The following is a 19,091-nucleotide window of genomic DNA, read 5'->3' as shown; positions in this document are numbered from 1 at the left end:
AGTGTAGACAGCCAGCCACGCCTGCTGTCCGCAGTGCATTCCCTCTATCCTTCATTTCACCTATCTTTTATTGGGGTGGTCTTTCTTCTCTCATTTATCTACTCCTCACATGACATGACAGCATGCAGGACGTCGGTGGAAAGATGCTGGGGAAGCGAGCTTCTCCCGTCAAAGAAGCTACAGCTCTAAATCAGAACCAACAACCAGTGAGTCGAATTCAATTACAGACTCAAACCACTGAAGATGCTGCGAAAGATATTCAGCCAGTGCTCAACCAAGCGAGGTAAGCAAGACAGCGCATGAAGTGGACAATATCCATGAATTAAACTATTCTGCTCATATACACTAGAGCGGAACAGGAACAATATATGAAAAGGCTCCTTGAGGAATTTTGCAATGCCTACTCAAATCCCAATATCACTGAACAACGGATAGCAGATCAATACCACGTAATTGAGAAATCAATTACTCATATCCAAAGCAAGGATCGACGCAATAAAAGAAGAATTTCAGCATCAGTTAGCAATATAGAGCCAAAACCAACGCTCCAGATGAAATTCATCTGCCTGGACAAGAACAACCAGAAGAAATTGTTGTCGAAAATCCATTTTTCAACGCAAGGGAGCTTGAAAACTAGGACGATAGGAAAGAGCTTTGCCGATTCTGACATTAGAAGATATGTTACTCCACATATCCTCTAAATATAATAGCAATTCCCTGACTCAATACATCCAGTCATAATTGTCTTCTTGAATGAGGACGATTGATACTTCAGAACCGGAATTTATTAGAATATCTGCATCTGGTTTTTTACTGTTGGGCATTAACAACAGCAAAACCCTTGGGGTCAAGAATTCGCCGAACGAACACTGATGCTCAAAAATTGTATAAATTACATATGCAGCCATGACAGAAACGTTGACGGAGTACTTGAAAGGAAATCGAGGAAATAAAATAGTGCAAATGGCGGAAAAAATCATAGTTAGGAACAGGAAACTGTTTCAATTGTATGCTTGACCAACAAAGAATGTATATCATCGATGTTGCCTCCCTATACACTGTTGATTGTTTGTTTTGATGTTCTTTTAAATAATGAAAAGTTTAACGAGGCTGAATTCATCAGCTGTCAATTGTTCTTAGCCTGAAGAAGACGATAAAATTCATCAAAACGTCGCTTTAGAACAAAGAGTTTGATTGGTTCCTTTACCCAGAATTGTACAGCAAGTAATATTTTCTTTCCTTTTTCTTGAAAAATAAATTAGAAATATAAATGATAAAAATTTTAAATTTGAAAATCAAAATTTTGTTGTTCTCTGTTTTTTCTTCTCATACTAAGTATATATGTGTATATATATTTCACTTCTGTAAACTTTATTCTCTACTTGTGGACATTCTTTTGGGTGCTAGATTACCTGTTTATGTTCTTGTTATGAGTAAATAAATAAATAAATAAATGAATAAATATTCCTTGTTTTTATCTTCAATAGTAAGTATTCCACAACGAAAATAATAATCGAGTTTGAATTTGTTTTGTCAATTCTTGTTCCAATATAAAATTGTATTACTTACCATTTTCCATTGAAGCTCTTGCCTTGTATCCCCCAAAATGATGGGAATAATCAGAGCTAAATTTCAGAACAAGCCTAGAAGAAGTGCTGATATAACGCAATAATTTGAGTTTGGCACTCCAATCACCACAAAGTCGTCTTGTAAGGGTTTGATTCTTAGATGAAGTTCGCTGTTGGTCGATGCCATTCTCGAAGATTTCCAAGTAGTCATAACTGCAACTGAAAAAAAAATTGTAAAAAACTACCTTAAGCCTAACGTTTTTCGAAACCTGTTCAAAACAATAAGATATTGCAGTCGAATTAAGCTAAAAGCTGAATAAGGTGTCGTATAAATAGATCCTAAATAGCAGTGCTCTCAATTTTCCCTGTTTTGAATTTCTCCAAGTTTGATGGAAAGCACTGGGAGAAATACTCCATTTTCATCATAGTAAGGTCACTATATCCGTCATGTACAAGTAAGCCTTAAGAATATAGCTAACCTAACCTAACCATGGTCAGCATTGCTTTTCTTCGGTGGATCGTTCTCCATTTAATGGCCCTGACGATGGCAAATTGGCTAGCTCAATTCAGATCGTAACACTTGCTGATATTCATATATCAGAGAGTGGTATGCCTCTGAATTAATTCTTTTTATTTTAATTATTTACTCCTTGTTAAGGCAAGATCCTTCTCATTATAAATTATAGATTTCAACACAAAATATAATTTGCTTTGGTTTAGGTAAATCCCCTGAAATTGACTGTAACCGTTACTTACATACCCAGGCAATGTCACCGATGACAGCGGTACGGACATTCCCAAGGGGAAATAAACCTTCTCATGGGGCGTGAGGGTTTGTTAAATGCTTTGGAAATAAAACCAGTAAAAACTGCATACTGGTCAGGAAAGACGAAAAAAGAAACGCTCCATCCGTGTTTTGTGGTAAAATAGAGCCGGGAATTCTCATAATGTGCATAATCTTGTATTCTCTCAACTGATCTCTCACTTACAAAATCATGCCAATTAAGTTTTCCTGTATGAAACATTTTTCCAATACAGTTCTTGATTGTCCACACATAATAAACGGCATGAATTGAAGTACCTACTTCCCGAAACTGTCGCATTTTCAGACACCAATAATCGCTTATAAATACAACAGTTGTAGGAATTTATTCGAATTATTTATAAGTATCAATTGACAAAAAGCTGTCAATTTATAGCGCTATTTATAGAGGTAAAAACAAAAATGATCCCATATCCCCAAAAAACGTGAAATGAAATCGAATCAGTGATTAGACAATAATTTCAGAGATTTTAGTTTATTGTCTGTTTAGAGTCTAGACAACTTCATTACTGGTCAGAAAATTTATTGAAGTTTCGAATGAAAAATGAGTGCTTCGATGCACATCGAAAAAAAAACAATGTTCGTTAATTATTTATCGCATTGTCATTGTGTATTCAATTTATGGCAAATGTAATAAGCAGAGTCATAATGACGAGCTAATGCAGATTTCTCTAGACAATGGGGCCGAGAATTTCAAACCCGAGCAGAATCACCGTCACGTCTTGGCCATTTCGTCTGTTTTCGAGTATTACTGGGCTTGAAATTTAATACTTAATTACATTTGCACTTATCGAGGTAATTACAACTTAGTGGCCTGGAAGTTCGCGACTTGTAGAATGAACATCGTTGAATTCGAAGCTTGTTAGCACGCTCTGAGGCTATTAGGATTTCTTACTTCGCATATACTCAGAAAACAGTTTGAAACGTAAGTTGGAAAAATGTTTTTTCTTCGCTTCGTAGCATTCGCCCAGTTTCCTTGGAAGTTTAAAGAATAAATTTCCTCTTCCAACTTTTATTAGATAAGTTTAATATCTGTTGACGTGAAATTAATGATTTTGGAATATTCATTGTAAGATTCGATGAACTATTCCTTTCATTTGGGATTATTCTTTTCAATGTTTCGAAAAACATTCATCATATTCACTGCGTTGAGATCGTAGAATTAGGAAAATGTAAGAAGAAAGCACTCAATTTCCTCAATGAGCAACGTTTCGCAACTTTATTGTTGATGTTTTATAATTCCTTCATTGTCAAAAAATATACACTGCACGGTAATAAAGCAGGTGGACAGCGACACACTCACTCCGTCGTGGAAGTGGTTCATAATATTATTTTTACAGGGATGAGATATCTTGTTTTCAACTGAAATAGTTATTTTTCTATCAAGTGCGGAAAGTGATACTTGCCCGTACGAAACTGCCGTTGCCCGAACGATGCGAAGCAGAGTTCGGGTAAGCAATTGAGTGCGTGCGGGAAAAACCCCTTTTAATCCATTCCTGCACTAAAATGAATGCTGGAAAGAAATAGCAGGCGTTTTTCTCGCACCTATTGGGAAAGTGACTCTTTGCAACTTGAAATGCGTGAGGGAAAAAGGTTGAACGCACACGCTTGTAGAAAAAAATTCAATCCTTTTCTCGCACGCATTTCGAGTCACAAAGAGTCACTTTCCTCAACCTGCTATTTCTCTCACTCATATATTATAGAGTAGATTTAATTCTGTCATATCTCTATATGGACTGAATGCCAACGATGAGATAACCATAGTAAAGACATGCAGAATTACATCTATCATTGCATATGAATCAATCAAATAAAATTTGATCTGGATATATGTACTTATATCAAGCGCTTGTAGAGAAAATATTGTTCCTAACTCTTGCGGAAAGTAACCTGCCCGCACTGAGCTGCTTGCCCGAACGGCAGTTTCGTGCAGGCAAGTATCACTTTCCGCACTTGTTGGGAAAATAACTTTTAGTCCAGTTGCATCCATAAAAAAATTTCCACAAAGAGTAAAACTGAAAAAAATATTATTACCCCCCCTTTTAATTATTGCTTCTGTTGCAAAACAAGTTGACGCTTGGAAACAGCGGCGAAATGCCATTGAAAAGAATAAAGTAGGATTGTTCATGCCCATGGCGCAAATACTATGTAAAATCGTGGTTATATTGTAATTTGATTGTGTAAGAAGTTAATTGAAACAAGTTGAATTTTGTCGATATTTTGGAAATTTATTATTTGATATTTACATCCAAACCAATGAGATTGTCTTTAATCATGAGTGTAAAGCAGCAGACGGTGATACGATAACCTTATCATTTATACAGGATATTCCAGAATGAATGAATAGTCCTGGAACAACATGCAGAAGAGCTATTGAGCATTCTGAAAAAATGTTAAAAATGCTATACATTTTGGAACTGTATTTTTTTAACAAAAAAATGTTTTGTCAATACCGAATTACTTTTCTGGGGACCACGGTAACGAATGAATAAGATGTATTAGTTTTCTCGTACTAAAATATTCTCCAATGAATATGCCAGTTAATCTATTGAGTATACATGATGTACGAATCTGATTTTATTTTATTTCGATGAAATATTAAAATCTTTGGAGTAGGATATTATCATGTTTCATTATAAATTATAATACGATTTCATACATTTTCATCCCACAAATCGAAAGAGGCACAAAAATTAAAAAATATACATACGTGGGTTCATTTTCCAGAACTAACTCCTCGAAGTCGAGAAGAATTTGATATCCAGGCGGAGCAATAATATAGGTGTTACAATCCACATTATCTGGATAGTGTCTCGGAAATCCTGGACTGGAGACTAGAGCACGTGGATGCTGTCGTGTGAGCGTAATTGTCTTGTTACAGTCGAGAGGCCAAGTATCTTCTAAGGGCTCTGAAACAAAAGACAATTCCGTTAATTTCGGTATTTTGTGACTGAGATGTTTTTCCACGAGCCACTTTTATGAGATGAGTTCATTTCTTATAAATTTTGTGATTAGAAGATCATATCTGTCTTATATTGTTATAATGAGTGTGAAACAATTGAAAGTTACCATATGTTCGTATATTTCTATTTATATCTTTATCTATGAAATCTTCGTCTGGGTTTCTATCTGGAGAGGATTGAATCGGACATCGTTTCATACTGGGTGGCGCTCTGTGTAACTGTATAGTAGATACTTAGTAGCGCGCTGTGATTCTGGATAGTACTCATCAGTAGCGCTTTCCAGTATTGAATAAGAGTCCATCAATTACAAACGTTCTCTCATCAAAGTCTTCATAGCCCTAAAGAAAATAGCAAGAAAAGAATACCAGAGGACACTAGATCCGAAAGAAAAATCAGTTATGAACCAACTGAATAACACTATCAGAGCTGAACTGAGAACCTACTCCAACGAATAATGGAACACCAAATTGGAAAAATTGTCAGAAAAAAACCAACCACCATGGACAATAGCCTAATCACTAACAAAACAAAAGAGAAAAAATTCGATACTGAAAACTAACTACTGTACAATAATTAGAGATGAGGAGAAAGCGAATATATTCGCCGAATTACAGGAAGGAGCATACAAACCGAATGAAACCCAGGACAGAACATTCGAAAAGGAAGTAACAGAACAAAATGAAGAAAAACTGATAAGAGAAGATAACTACAAATTCGAAGAAGTTACCACCCACGAAATTCATTCGATAATCAAAAACCTTAACCTAAAGAAGGCACCAGAAATGGACAGAATTGACAACAGAACACTAAAGAACCTCCCTGAAAACACAATAGAGAAGATAAAAAACATTTGCAACGGCATTCTCGAAACAAGAAGTTTCCCAACTAGATAGAAAATAGCAGAAACTATAATGATACCCAATCCCAGCAAACCAAAAACAGACCCGAATAACTATCGAACAATAAGCCTTCTTTCAAGTCTGAGCAATCTGGCGGAAAAAATTATACTCGAAAGACCGAAGAAAATCATCCAAAAAAAGGAAATAATCCCAGAAATTCAACACGGCTTTAGAAAGGGACGTGGAACCGGAACCCAACTCACTAGAATAATGAAAACAATTCTAAAAGAAAAACAGGGAGGAAATAAAATAGCAGTAGCATTGATGGATATATCGAAAGCATTTGACAAAGTATGGCATCAAGGACTCATTTATAACATATGGAAATCTGAATTTCCGAAAGTATTCGTTTAACTTATAAAATCTTACCTGACAGATAGGAACTTTTACATGAAAACTTACGAAGAAACATCAGAGATATAAAATATAGAAGCAGGAGTACCATAGGGCTCCTTACTAGGACCCATACTATACAAAGTTTTTACAAACGACATACCAAGAAATCAAGACGTTACATCCTAGTCTCAGGAAAAACCGAAAACAGCGCAACCAAAAAAGTACAGATACACATTGACAAACTGACCAAATGGTACAGGAAGTCGAAAATAAAAATAAATGAGAGCAAAAGTCAAAGCATAATGTTCCAATATAAAAACAAGAAACATAATCCAAAGATTAAGATTAATGACAAAGAAATAGAGTGGCAAAATGAAGTCAAATATCTAGGAATAACAATGGAGAAAACCTTGAATATGAATGAACACAAAAAGGAAAGAGTAATAAGCGAGAAGTATCAAAGGATATCTCTATCCTCTTATAAACCGAAAGAGCAAACTGGACCCAGAACTGAGAGTAAGATTTTATAAAGCAATCATTAGACCGACCATGACATACGGAAGTGAAATTTTAATAATGAATACGAATCAGCACAAAAAATTGGAAACAATACAGAACAAGACACTTAGAGAAGCCCTAGACGTAGAGATCAGAGAGATGACAGGAACCACAACAATCAAAGAACACATAACAGAACTGGCAAAAAGAGCCTACGAAAGAATTGAAAGCCATGAAAACAGTGGTATAAGAGAAAGTGGGAACTATGACGAAAACTAAAAACGAAGAATCACAGACACAGGATGCAGGAACGTTCTTCTTCGGAGAAGAAGCTATGTTGCTCTGACGAGTTCAAATGAGACCGAAACCATGGTCAGCATCTGCTTTTCTTCGATGGAGCGTACTCCATTTGGGGCCCTGACAATGGCAAATTGGCTAGTTCAATTCGGATCGTAACACTTGTTGATACTCATATCAGCGGGTGGTATGCATCTGAATTAATTCTTATTATCTTCATCTATGTTATATTTGATCGAGGCCCACTTTAAGATATGAACAGGTAACAAAAGAACATTCATATGTGTATGTTACCGGCAAAGTACGACGTGCCGGTATTTCGAAATCATCCTAGGCATTTTGCGAATTGCCGGTTCGCTTTCGGCCTGAAATTGTTCATTTTATTTCGTGCTCTGCCTGAAATAAATTCCGCAAATTCGCGATGCCTTGAATGTCAATCGGCAATGCCCGAAATTATCTGGAGTTCACCCTATTTTACGTAATAGATCAGGGTGTCAATTCTCGGGATCACTCGTTGGTTGAACGTATACGTTCATGACGTCATGAGCGTAGATTTTTGGAAATTGCAATTCACGGGGAACGAATCTATGAACTATTCGTTCAAAATCATTGCTAGATTATTGCATCTTCTCAGCGTGTCCAATGTATTTTCGTTCTGTGACTTTTCAGTCGATTTTGGATGGGTGTTCCTAAGATGTCTAAGACACTGGTGTGTGCACTTGTCACTTTTTGCAAGCATCAACATTTCAGAAACTCGGGGATATGGGATCAGTTTCGTGGCAGCGCCACCATGTCATTTGCTTCGTTCTATCCTTGTTCTACTAAAGGAAGTCCAATGATACTCTCTCGTTTTATTTTGTTTTGCGTTGATATCGAATGTCGATCAACGTCCAACGAGTTCAAAATATGAACTTGAACTGGTGCATTTTGTCAGCTGTCATAAGGAATATTTGTGCTTTACAGTTTGATTCTCGTTGTAAAAACAAATCTGTCAATATTTCAACACTATCGAATAAGGGTTCGAATGAGGATTTACCGTTCTTCTTCAAGATAATTTCCGTTTGACAAATTGAATTCGTGAGGGGGGTAATTCAATATGATTTTAATAAAACGCAGTTAATTGATCAAATATCCAATATATTCAGTTGACGGAAAGGAAATTTTCACTATATCTACTCAGGAAGAATATTTGAAGTAACAGACTCGAATAGATTTATGTATTTCTGATTCTCAATACATGCTCACAATTCACATTACGTATTTCCAATACAGTTTCTTTGAAATATTGCTGAAGTTTCCATAAAACCTAGCTATATTGGTCCCGAATGTTCGTTCATCTGATGTGGTTCTGCTTCAAATTCCAACAACACCGAATTCTTAGCTGTAGCTCTTGATTGTCCATATGGAAAACTGAACTTACTGAACGACATGTTGAATAAATGAATGTTCTACACCCCTTTCTCGAAACTGATACATTTTCACACACCAATAATCGCTTATAAATACAACATATTCGTACGTCTTAGGAAATTATTTTCAAATATCAAATGACAATGCTCTGTCAAATTCCAAACAGCGCTACCTACAGTGGAAAAAACGAAACTGATCCCATATCCCCACGAAATTAAAAACAAAATCGAATCAGTGAATACACCAGAGTTTTAGACATCTTAGGTGTTCCGGTCAGTTGCAAGAGAAAGAAAAGATGATAACAGCTTTCTGAAAAAAGTTTTCGGAAATTCTGCATTCAGTAACAATATCTACATGTTCCGAATTTAGATAGAGGCAAGGGTAATGCTCGTAATATTTTAGGTGTTTTTAGGGAAATGACCTCACATGGCATGAATCAAGTTGGAATTATTTCTTACGCTTACGCTTACGCTTAATTATTTCCTACGCTAGGAATCAAATTCAGAGTTGCAGAAAAGAATTTATAGAACAAGAGCCCGGAACAGCCAGGCGCACATAATTTCATAAAACCTAAAAGTTTGTCTGCACACGTCACCAACAAAGGTAAGAACGATGATCGACTATGTAGTTTGGGTAGTGGTTACTTTGCAAGCTAACAGGTTACAAAGATGTAAAAAATAGAACCTCAATTACGATAACGTATAAAGGTCAGTTTTTCGATATTTTCTTCAGAATAATATTCAGAATGACGTCATCTATTGCCTGACAAGCAAATAAGTTACCCAAGTAGCCGGGCAGTTTTCATGGGCGACGAAAAACAACACCTGCTCAGGATCGTTTCATCACCGTTTCGGCGAGAAGAAACCCTACATCTACGTGTAGAATGCTACGGAATACTCTTCAAAATGCAGATGGGGTCCAAGTTTCCATCGAAACCATCCGACGACGTTTGAGAGAGGTGAATCTAGGTTCTAGACGTCCATTAAGAGGAGTTCCATTAACACGTGACCATAAGCGTCAAAAACTGGAATGGGCAAGACAACAAATCAATTGGAACGATCAATGGCGTAGTGTCCCTTTCACTGATGAATCCAGATATGAACGATTTTCAGATTCTCGAAGAATAAGGGTATGGACAATCCCACGCATACCCCGTAATCGACGCTATTTCCAAGAAGTCCATCCATTTCGAGGGGGTAGTGTTATGGTATGGGCCGGGATATGTTTCAACGGGCGCACAGATCTACAAATTTGTCCGGGGAATATGACCGCCTTACACTAAAGGGAGCATGTCATTGACAATGTTGTGCCAAATTTTCACGCTGCTATTGGTGAATCATATTATTATGAATTTTCATCACAAAAATCTTATTTTAACTATATTTTTTTGCAATTCAAGTCAATATCCCTAATTCATGTGGAGCAGTTTATATTCAGGGGGACTCTAAACGCCTCTCGCAAGATGTAAAAACTATGAAAACTGTCGTACTACTGGGGTAACTTCTTCTGATAGTACCCCAAGTACCATATATAAAATTCAGCATTTATACTATAACGTAAGTGTAACTACAAGTTTTTAGAGTTTGAGGGTGTCCTGCAGGAGTATGAAACTATTGTGTCCAGCAAAGCATAACGTCATTCTAAATATTATTCTAAAGAAGATATTAAAAAACTGACCTTACTACTTAATTGAGGTGCTGTTTCTTACATCTTTGTAACCTGTTAACTTGCAAAGTAACCACTACCCAAACTACATAGCCAATCATCTTTCTTACCTGTGTTGGTGACATGTGCAGACAAACTTTCAAGTTTTATGAAATGATGTGCGCATGGCTGTTGCTCTTGAACTATTATGAAAATCGAAGATATTCATGAAGGAGAATTATCTTTTCGAGGAATACGTGCTTTGGATTCAGCATTCAAGTAACAAGGCTTTCAAGGGTGTAATTTCAAGGGGACATGTACAAATATTTCTTATGCAAAATTATTTTTCAATTCTAAATGTCAAAATTCCATCTTGTACCATTAAATAATTCAACTGACAGACTTGTTTGGGGGGCACAATAAGGTGCGACTTCAAGGTCGCAGTGACATGCAACCTCTTTATCAAACTATGAGCAATACTTGCTCCTTTGTTCTAAATGAGTTTTATTTTATTTCATTTAAGCAAGTTGTCCCTGACTAAGTGCGACGCAATTCAGAACTCTATTCCTCGATGAAACTTTCCTTTAGAAATCATCTTCCTTCCCTATAATGTGTCGATGCGTTGATGGTTTTCATTTTTTTACGTTCCAAATTCAACATGAGAACTGTTTTGGAAACACAAAATGATTTAAGATCTATATTTACAAAAACTAAACCATTGAATGAAAAACGTATGTATTTACAACATTCCCTGTATTTGTGCTGAAACTTATAAAGGTGAAACGTCTAGTCCTCTAGGAATAAGAAAACGCGAACACATGATGGATTGGAATAACACTAAAATTTTAATAACAGAACCGGATCATTGTAAACGAAAAATTAAAGAGTCCACGTGTATTTTGTTGGATCGAAATATATAATAATTTGGCCAATTTTGTTCAAAAGGAATAGATCGTATTTGGATTAATTTACTGAGGAAAGAACTGACATCAAAATTAAATGAATCAACGCCCCCGTGTATTGACAAATATCAATTGAGAAACTACAATTCAGAAATTTCTTTAAGAATTCGTCTGATGATTGAGATCAAATTCGCTCACAAATTTTTTTTACATCCATCACAAAATGCACCTCGATGCATAGAAGATATTCACTAAATTTCATAAAGATGTCAACAATAATCTATCTGAGTTACTTCTAATAATTTTTTTTTCATTTTGTCACCCTGTATATCGGAAGTTGAGACTTTTAGGACATACTTTCATAGGAAGTTTTTTTCTTGAAATGACCCAAAGAATCACTACCATAAGGTATCATGTCTTCAATAAACACCCGGTATATGCAATGAAAAGACAGTTCTGGATTCTTTATCGAAATATTTGCATCCAAAACTTTACGATTTTTATGATAGATTGAATATGTAGCAATAAAACTGTTAAACTGAAAGAGTGTAGATTCATAATTCTCTACTTTCCCTGCCACATTATCGAAAATTGTTTCACACAGAAGACAAATAGAAAGCTAGAGAAAAATGTATCAATATTCAATGTCGTCCTCTGATACTTCCTTGCCAAACGGAAGAATATAAAATACATTTGGTACTCTAACTTTGTTGCGTCCATGACACTTCCATTTCCTGACGGGAAAATATGCTAAGTTTCGAATATTTATGAACGAAGCATCCCAGAAGGAAAAGAAATTGTCTTGAGGTTAATATATTTTTATAACCATACACATCCGAGCATAGTTGAAGAATTTCTTTTGAGTTTTACGTCGGACGCCTCGAAACCCAGACTTGTAATAATTTACCCCCGATCTAATTTTCCCTACATAATCTGAAGATATATTCCAGACGAAAACATCAAATCTCAAGAGAGTTAGCCTTGGTTACGAATCATGGTAAAAACGATAGCATTAATTGGGTCTTCCTGAAATTCTCCAGAGAAATAGAGAACTCGGAAACTTAGCTTCTTGCATGACAGAGTTTTTCATATAAATATGTGTTCTGATAGGGAGAACGTCGATATGCGCATAAAAGGCCTCTAACTCATTCGAGAAAACATACCTTCACGGATCTTTGTTTAATGTAGATTTTCAGCCAATCTTGAAATAATCAAGCCGGCGCATTGCTAATTTCTTTTTATTGAAATCAATAGGCAATTTTCTGCCACTTTCATTGAACACAATAAACTTCAAATGAAAATAAACAATTTGAGTACCTGAAGAACAAACAAGGTGAACAAAGTAATTATTAAGTATTCAGAACAAAACGAAGGATATTTAAATAAAATTCAACTATTATGTCATATATAAGTCTACCGGCCCCGAACAAACTTTAAATTTGTAACCACTTGCCAAAACCTCAAAACACTGTGGAAATCAAATAGAATTATACATAAAAGAAAGAACATGAATCAAACATTCGATATAAGTGCTTTGACGATCAATAACCACGAATAAATAGGCATTATTACAGATATAACTAGGACCAAAATAATTACCTACGTGTGTGGTTTTTCAATATTGAGTTTTTTCTCTAAAACTTTTTGCGTGCGCGATGCCGCGTTCCCGGTGACTAAGCAGGAGGAGGTGACGCACTTTGGTGCCTCACTGGTCGTCTCAAGTCTTTTTTTTTTTTTTTGGTGTAGCAGGGGGAAAATCTGCAAGACAGACGAACCACCCTCATCTCCTGAGGGGGAACAGTGTGGGGTTTCTCACTCTCCTGAGCTCGAGACCCACTAAAAACCCTACTGCTTCTTGAATTTTGGTTCCGGGCATTTGCCTATAAACCGTTCATCTCTTGGTCGGTTTTCTTAGCGAACACACTATCGTGCTGGGATTTATGTGTTTATCCTCTATTGGATTAACACTTTATTGAAATTTTCAATAAGTTTCTGTTGTTATTTTAATCTCTTTTCAATTGATCTCTTGGTCTCCTTCGGTAAATTCGCATTCTCCTTTTGTCTTCCTCTGGGTCGTAGTCCACTAGTCTCCTGAGTTCTTGATTCGGATGGTTTTTCGCTGTTTCGAATAATTTCTCTGCTTTTCTGTTCATGAATTCCGTTATGGTTTCCCATTTCAGGTCCTTATAAATCTGTCTATTCCTGACAAACCAAGGTGCATCTATTGCACATCGTAGCAGCTTGTTTTCAGTGGCCTGAATTCTTTTGATATGGCTCTTTGCCGCGAAACCCCAGGCAACTGATCCATAAGTCAGTTGAGGCCTAGCAACGGCTTTGATTATCTTCAATTTTGTCTCTTTCGACATGTGGCTTCTTCTTCCTATCAGAGGATAGAGTCTATTCATCGCTGCTTTCGTTTTGTCGATTGCTTGTTGATATGATTTTTCCAGGTAAGTCCTTTGTCAAGCGTTATTCCTGAATATTTGGCTTCATTTTTCCAGTTGATTTCTTCGCCGTCAACATCCAGTTTTGTTCTGGGTCGCAGTCTTCTCTTCTGTAGTAATATTGCTTGGCTCTTTTGTCCATTGAGCTTGATTTTCCACTTTATGCACCAGTCATTTGTTTCGTCAATCGACTCTTGTAGAACTCGTTCTATTATTTCAGGGTTTAGGTGTCGAGTTGCTATGCCTGTGTCGTCAGCATATAACGTTAGCATGTTTCTTGGATTTTTCGGAATATCGTGGATGTATATGTTGTACAGAAGTGGCCCAAGTACTGATCCTTGGGGTACTCCAGCCTCTATATCTCTTGTTGAGGAGCATTCTCCTCCCACTTTTACGTAAAATCTTCTATTTTTGAGATAATTCCTGATCAACTTGCATATTTTGATCGAATATCCAGCACATCTCATCTTATATATTAATCCTTCATGCCATACTCTGTCGAATGCTCTGGCGACGTCTAGTAAAATAAGACCTGTAGCTTGTTTATTTTGGAATCCCTCTGTTATGTACTCTGTGAGCCTTAATAATTGTTGTTCTGTTGAATGCTCTCTTCTGAATCCGAACTGTTCTGGTGGTATTAGTTCCAGATTTTCGGTTTCCTCATTTAGCCTCGTGGCGATAATTCTTTCTACTACTTTTCCTAACGCCGACAGTAGACTTATCGGTCTGTTGTTTTGTGGAAACTTCTTCTCTTTGAATGGTTTATTGAATACTATGACTTCTGCTGTTTTCCATTTTTCTGGGTAGTGTTCTGTCCTCATAATTCCATTCGCGATATTTGTTAGAGCGGCTATACCTTTTCTAGGTAATTTCTTTAACATAACATTCGTTATTTTATCGCTTCCGGGAGCTTTCCTCTTCTTCAAACTTCTAATTATTTCCCTGATTTCATTTGGCGATGTTGGCTTGTCTATTTCAGCAGTCGCTGGTAATTCATCCATTTCTTCATCATTTTCTTCAACCAGTTCTTCCAAATCTTCATTATCGTCGTCTATCCTGTAATTTATTCTCGATTCTCGTTCGATCGAGTCCGCCAATGCATCTGCCTTATCAGTATTGGTATAAGCCATTCCCCTTTCTCCGTGTAGGGGTGGAATTTTAGTCTTTTCTCCTCGTAGGCTTTTTTGCATTCTCCATGCAGAATGATCGATTGTATTCAGTTCTTGAACCCTTTTGTTCCATCTGCTTGTTCTTAGATCTTTCAGGGCATTTTTCAGAACTTGGCTATGTCGGTTGAGGTTCCTTCTATTTAGATCATTTTTGTTCATCCTATATATTCTTCTAAGTCTTCGATTTTCTTGTATAAGATCTTTTACTTCTTTAGGCGTATCGCCATGCGGATGACTTGGTGCTGGTCTCTTCACTCTTCTCGTGCTTTTTTCGTAAGCTTTCAATATAATCTCTTCCAGTTTATCAACCGCACATTCCAGATCGTCTGGAGTGCTTATTGTTGGAATTTCTGTTATTTCCGATTGTATTAAATGGCTGTATTTAGTCCAATTGGTATATTCTCTTATTTCCAGCAGTTTTTCTCTTGGTTCTTCTCCAATTGTCAATTCCACGGGATTGTTGTTTGAGGTTCCATCTTCCAAAGTTTCAATCGAGAATTCTTGAGTTATATTTTTCAATATCGCAATATCTATTACATCTGGTATTCCTCTTCCAAAAGCAAGATATGTCGGTAGCTCTGGTCCAATAACTATGGCATTTTGTTTTTCGGCGAAATCCTTGAGTTTTTTGCCATTTCTATTCTCTGTTATGCTATTCCATAATGGGGATTTACAGTTGAAATCTCCGATGGAGATTTTCGGGTTTGATCCTTCCAACATGTTGTTTATCTCTTTTTCCAATAGATTGTTTTGTGGTGGCTTATACGCCGAGGTTTTTTCGACTCTTTGCCGATTTAATTCGGCAACAATCGTCACTTTTTCTGTTTTTCCTTGTGTTTCGTCGGATCTACTTTTAAAGTAGTGTTTCAGATCTGTTCTCACCAATATTGCTACTCCTCCTCCGGTGTTTGTAATTCTGTCCCATCTATATGTTTCATAATTCATGAAATTCAGTCTTCTGTTCCGGTTTATTCTTGTTTCCTGTAGGGCTATAATATCAGGTTGTCTTTCTGATATTATTTGTTCTATCTCGGCTTTCCGAGTGTTGATCCCGTTTATGTTCCACGAGATTATCTTGAGGGATTTCTTCCTAATATCCGTAAGGTCCATTAATTCAGTTTACTGAATAATGCTTGGAGTTTTTTCTCCATTTCCCTCTCAATTTTCAACATTATCTTGTTGAAAATTTTTTCCGTGGAGATATCTAAATCATCGGCTGATTCAGATATCTTTTTCTTCTCCTGTTGACTGTTCACAGCCTGTTTCATTGTAAGTTTTTTCTGTCCTTCTTTTTTCTGGACGGGTTTTGGAGTTTCTCTCTTCTTTTCCTGCTCTGTAGGTTGGGTCTTCGCTACTTCCTGAATTTTTTGTTCAGAAGTTGTTGTTTTTGTTACCTTCTTTTTCTGTTCAACTGATTTTCGGGAATTTTTCTCTCTCAAGTCTCAAGTCTATTGCGTCGGACCAGATTTTTAGGGTTAGTCAACTTACCCCTATAGACAACCATCCCCGGTCTCCCCTATATCATATGCATACCTTATATACATGATATAAGTGGCTCATACAACAATTCATCAACCATTATTTAGTCTCTACAGGTGGAGATGTGGATGTCCAAAATATTACATCTGGTCTGGTATACAATCGAAATTGGTCTCCATCCAGTGACCTGTTTTCAACACCAGAAGATCGACTGAGCAATTATTTCGAAGTTTCAGAAAGGGGTGCTAGGCATGGCCCAGGAAGAAAGCTGTCATTGAATGCTCGACTCTTCTGGAAGATGATTTGATATACAAATCTAACGAGGTGCTCGACGGCAATAAAGATGGGATGACGTATAATATTCTTGTCCTGCACATCTGAGCCCCCTGTTCCGAAACGTGCAAGGATGCACTTCTGCATATTGTTTGTATTAGTGTTCTTATACAGGATTATTGGCTCTTAAATAAATAAATAATAAACAGCTTTATTTTTCAACAGGTAAAAAAACCCAATTACAGAAAAATTAACAAATGCTAATTGAAAACTCAAAAACAAATTATCATTACTTTATAAAATTGAGATAGCTCTGCTTGACAGTGGTCAAATTGTCAAAGAAAATGTCACACATCTCACAAAGGTTGTTCATAAGGCTACACATATGCTGAATGGGCGTTCGAATCATACAATTATTCCTACGAGGGACCAAGTAAAACACAGGCCTAGATCGCATGTTGGGTCTTGGAACATAGAAGTTGAGCCTCTCCAGTAAGTAGGGACAATCAACACTACCGTGAATAAGTTTGTAGAGAAAGATGACTGCCTGCAAACCCCGTCGATCAGCCAGAGAGACAGCACCAAACCTCTGCAAGAGAGCATCGTGGTCAGTACCCCTAGGTGGATAGACGCCATCCTCCCTATATGCTAGGAATTTATAAAATCTGCGTTGAATTGCCTCCAATCGCTGAGTATGACAGGCGTAAATGGGCTGCCAAATGAACGAGGCATACTCGAGTTTAGTTCTCAACAGGGTGTTAAATAGGAGAATAAGTGTTCTGGAATTCTGAAAATGATTTGCGTTGCGAATTATGAAGCCATACAACCTAGAAGCAGCACTCAGTAAATCATTTATATGAGAAACAAATGACATCTGACCGTCAAACAGAACTCCCAGGTCCCGAAAAACGTTCAATCTTAACAACTTAACATTTCCCAAAGAATAATCAAACAAAAGGGTTTCCACCTTTCTTGTAAAAGAAATGATATTGCACTTAGAAATATTCAACTCAAGACGATTACTCTCACACCATTCCAATAATTTGACTAAAGCATTCTGCAATCTGAAACAGTCCTGTATACAAGTCACTCGGAGAAAGAGCTTGAAGTCATCCGCAAATAGCAGCCTCATCACATCAATCGCAGAAATCAAATCATCGACGAACAACAAAAACAGAAGTGGGCTGAGATTCGAGCCCTGGGGCACACCAGATTTGGATAAATACTCAGAAGAACGAAACCCTTCTAAGAAGACAAACTGCCTGCGATGCAACAGATAAGACCCAAGGAGACCTGACAACCGCGCACTGAACCCATATCTGTTTTCCAACTTATTCGGCAAAATTTGGTGATCCACCCTATCGAAGGCCTTCTGAAAATCCGTGTAGACGACATCGATCTGACCGGAATCATCCAAAGTTTCAAATAGAAATTGAGAAAGCGTAGCCAGTTTTGTAACACATGATCTACCAGGCATAAAGCCATGCTGTCGTTGACTTATCTGGTTCTTAATTTGTGGAAATATTTTGTCGTGGATGATTATATCCAGGATTTTGGAGAAATTTGACAGCAAGGCTATGGGTCGATAATTCTTGATAATGGCTTTATCTCCATTCTTCAATATTGGTATTATTTTAGCGACCTTCCAGCAAGATGGATACACAGAAGTATTTAGAACCATATTGTACAGTACCGCTAATGTTTTCGCCAGCCTCCCAATAGTATCCCTCACAAAAAAACTAGGAATACCATCCGGCCCCGCCGTCTGTCCACATTTCAATTTTTTACTGGCATTTATAACATCGGCCTCAGTTATGTTGTCAACAGTTACACAGGAAGCTACCGAATGGGTGGCATCAGATTGCATTCCGATGGCTTCAGATGTCCCAAATACCGAACTAAAATATTCGGCAAAGCCATTCACCATTCTCCTGCGGACCTTCATAGCATCGCGACCCATCCCGCATCTGCGCTGGCAACCTGGAGGTACCCCTCCTGGACTGTATAAACTTCCAGAAGCTCCTCGGATCATCATGAATTCGCTGCTCCGATTCCCGCAGAAAGTTACGATAGGCTGCATCTATCTTTGATTTCACAATATTGCGCAATGATCTGTATCTGCTGTAATAGAAATCGGTATTGAATTTTTTATAATTTTTAAGTGCCTTTTCTTTCAAATATATATTATTGATTATCTCAGGTGTGAACCATAATGGGAACTGACGCTTTTTAAATAACCTCTCTTTTACTGTCTTCGTACCCAAGATACAGGATGTTCTATGAATTTGGCTCGTTTCTACCTGAGGCTATATCAGACGGACCACCCGATATATTTTCTTCATATTTGGCAAACGTGTTTCATGCAATAACCGCAAAGAAAATCCAG

The 19,091-nt window shown here is 37.1% G+C and overlaps 1 protein-coding gene across 1 annotated transcript in view; it reads right to left on the bottom strand.

The window, feature by feature from the left end:
* Positions 1-1,126: 1,126 nt before the first annotated feature.
* LOC123322790 (bone morphogenetic protein 1-like) overlaps positions 1,127-19,091 on the bottom strand; it is a 206,672-nt gene continuing 188,707 nt past the window's right edge. Inside the window, exons 5-7 of the mRNA XM_044910808.1 lie at positions 5,102-5,300; positions 1,570-1,787; positions 1,127-1,245 (exon numbers count right to left, since the gene is read on the bottom strand). Of these exons, the coding sequence (XP_044766743.1) occupies positions 1,127-1,245; positions 1,570-1,787; positions 5,102-5,300 (536 nt within the window). The remainder of the gene's footprint in view (positions 1,246-1,569; positions 1,788-5,101; positions 5,301-19,091) is intronic.

Source organism: Coccinella septempunctata, chromosome 1, assembly GCF_907165205.1.
Source record: "Coccinella septempunctata chromosome 1, icCocSept1.1, whole genome shotgun sequence".
NCBI lineage: Eukaryota > Metazoa > Arthropoda > Insecta > Coleoptera > Coccinellidae > Coccinella > Coccinella septempunctata.
Note: the sequence above shows the minus strand (reverse complement) of the source record. Positions and strands in the feature narration are given on the sequence as shown.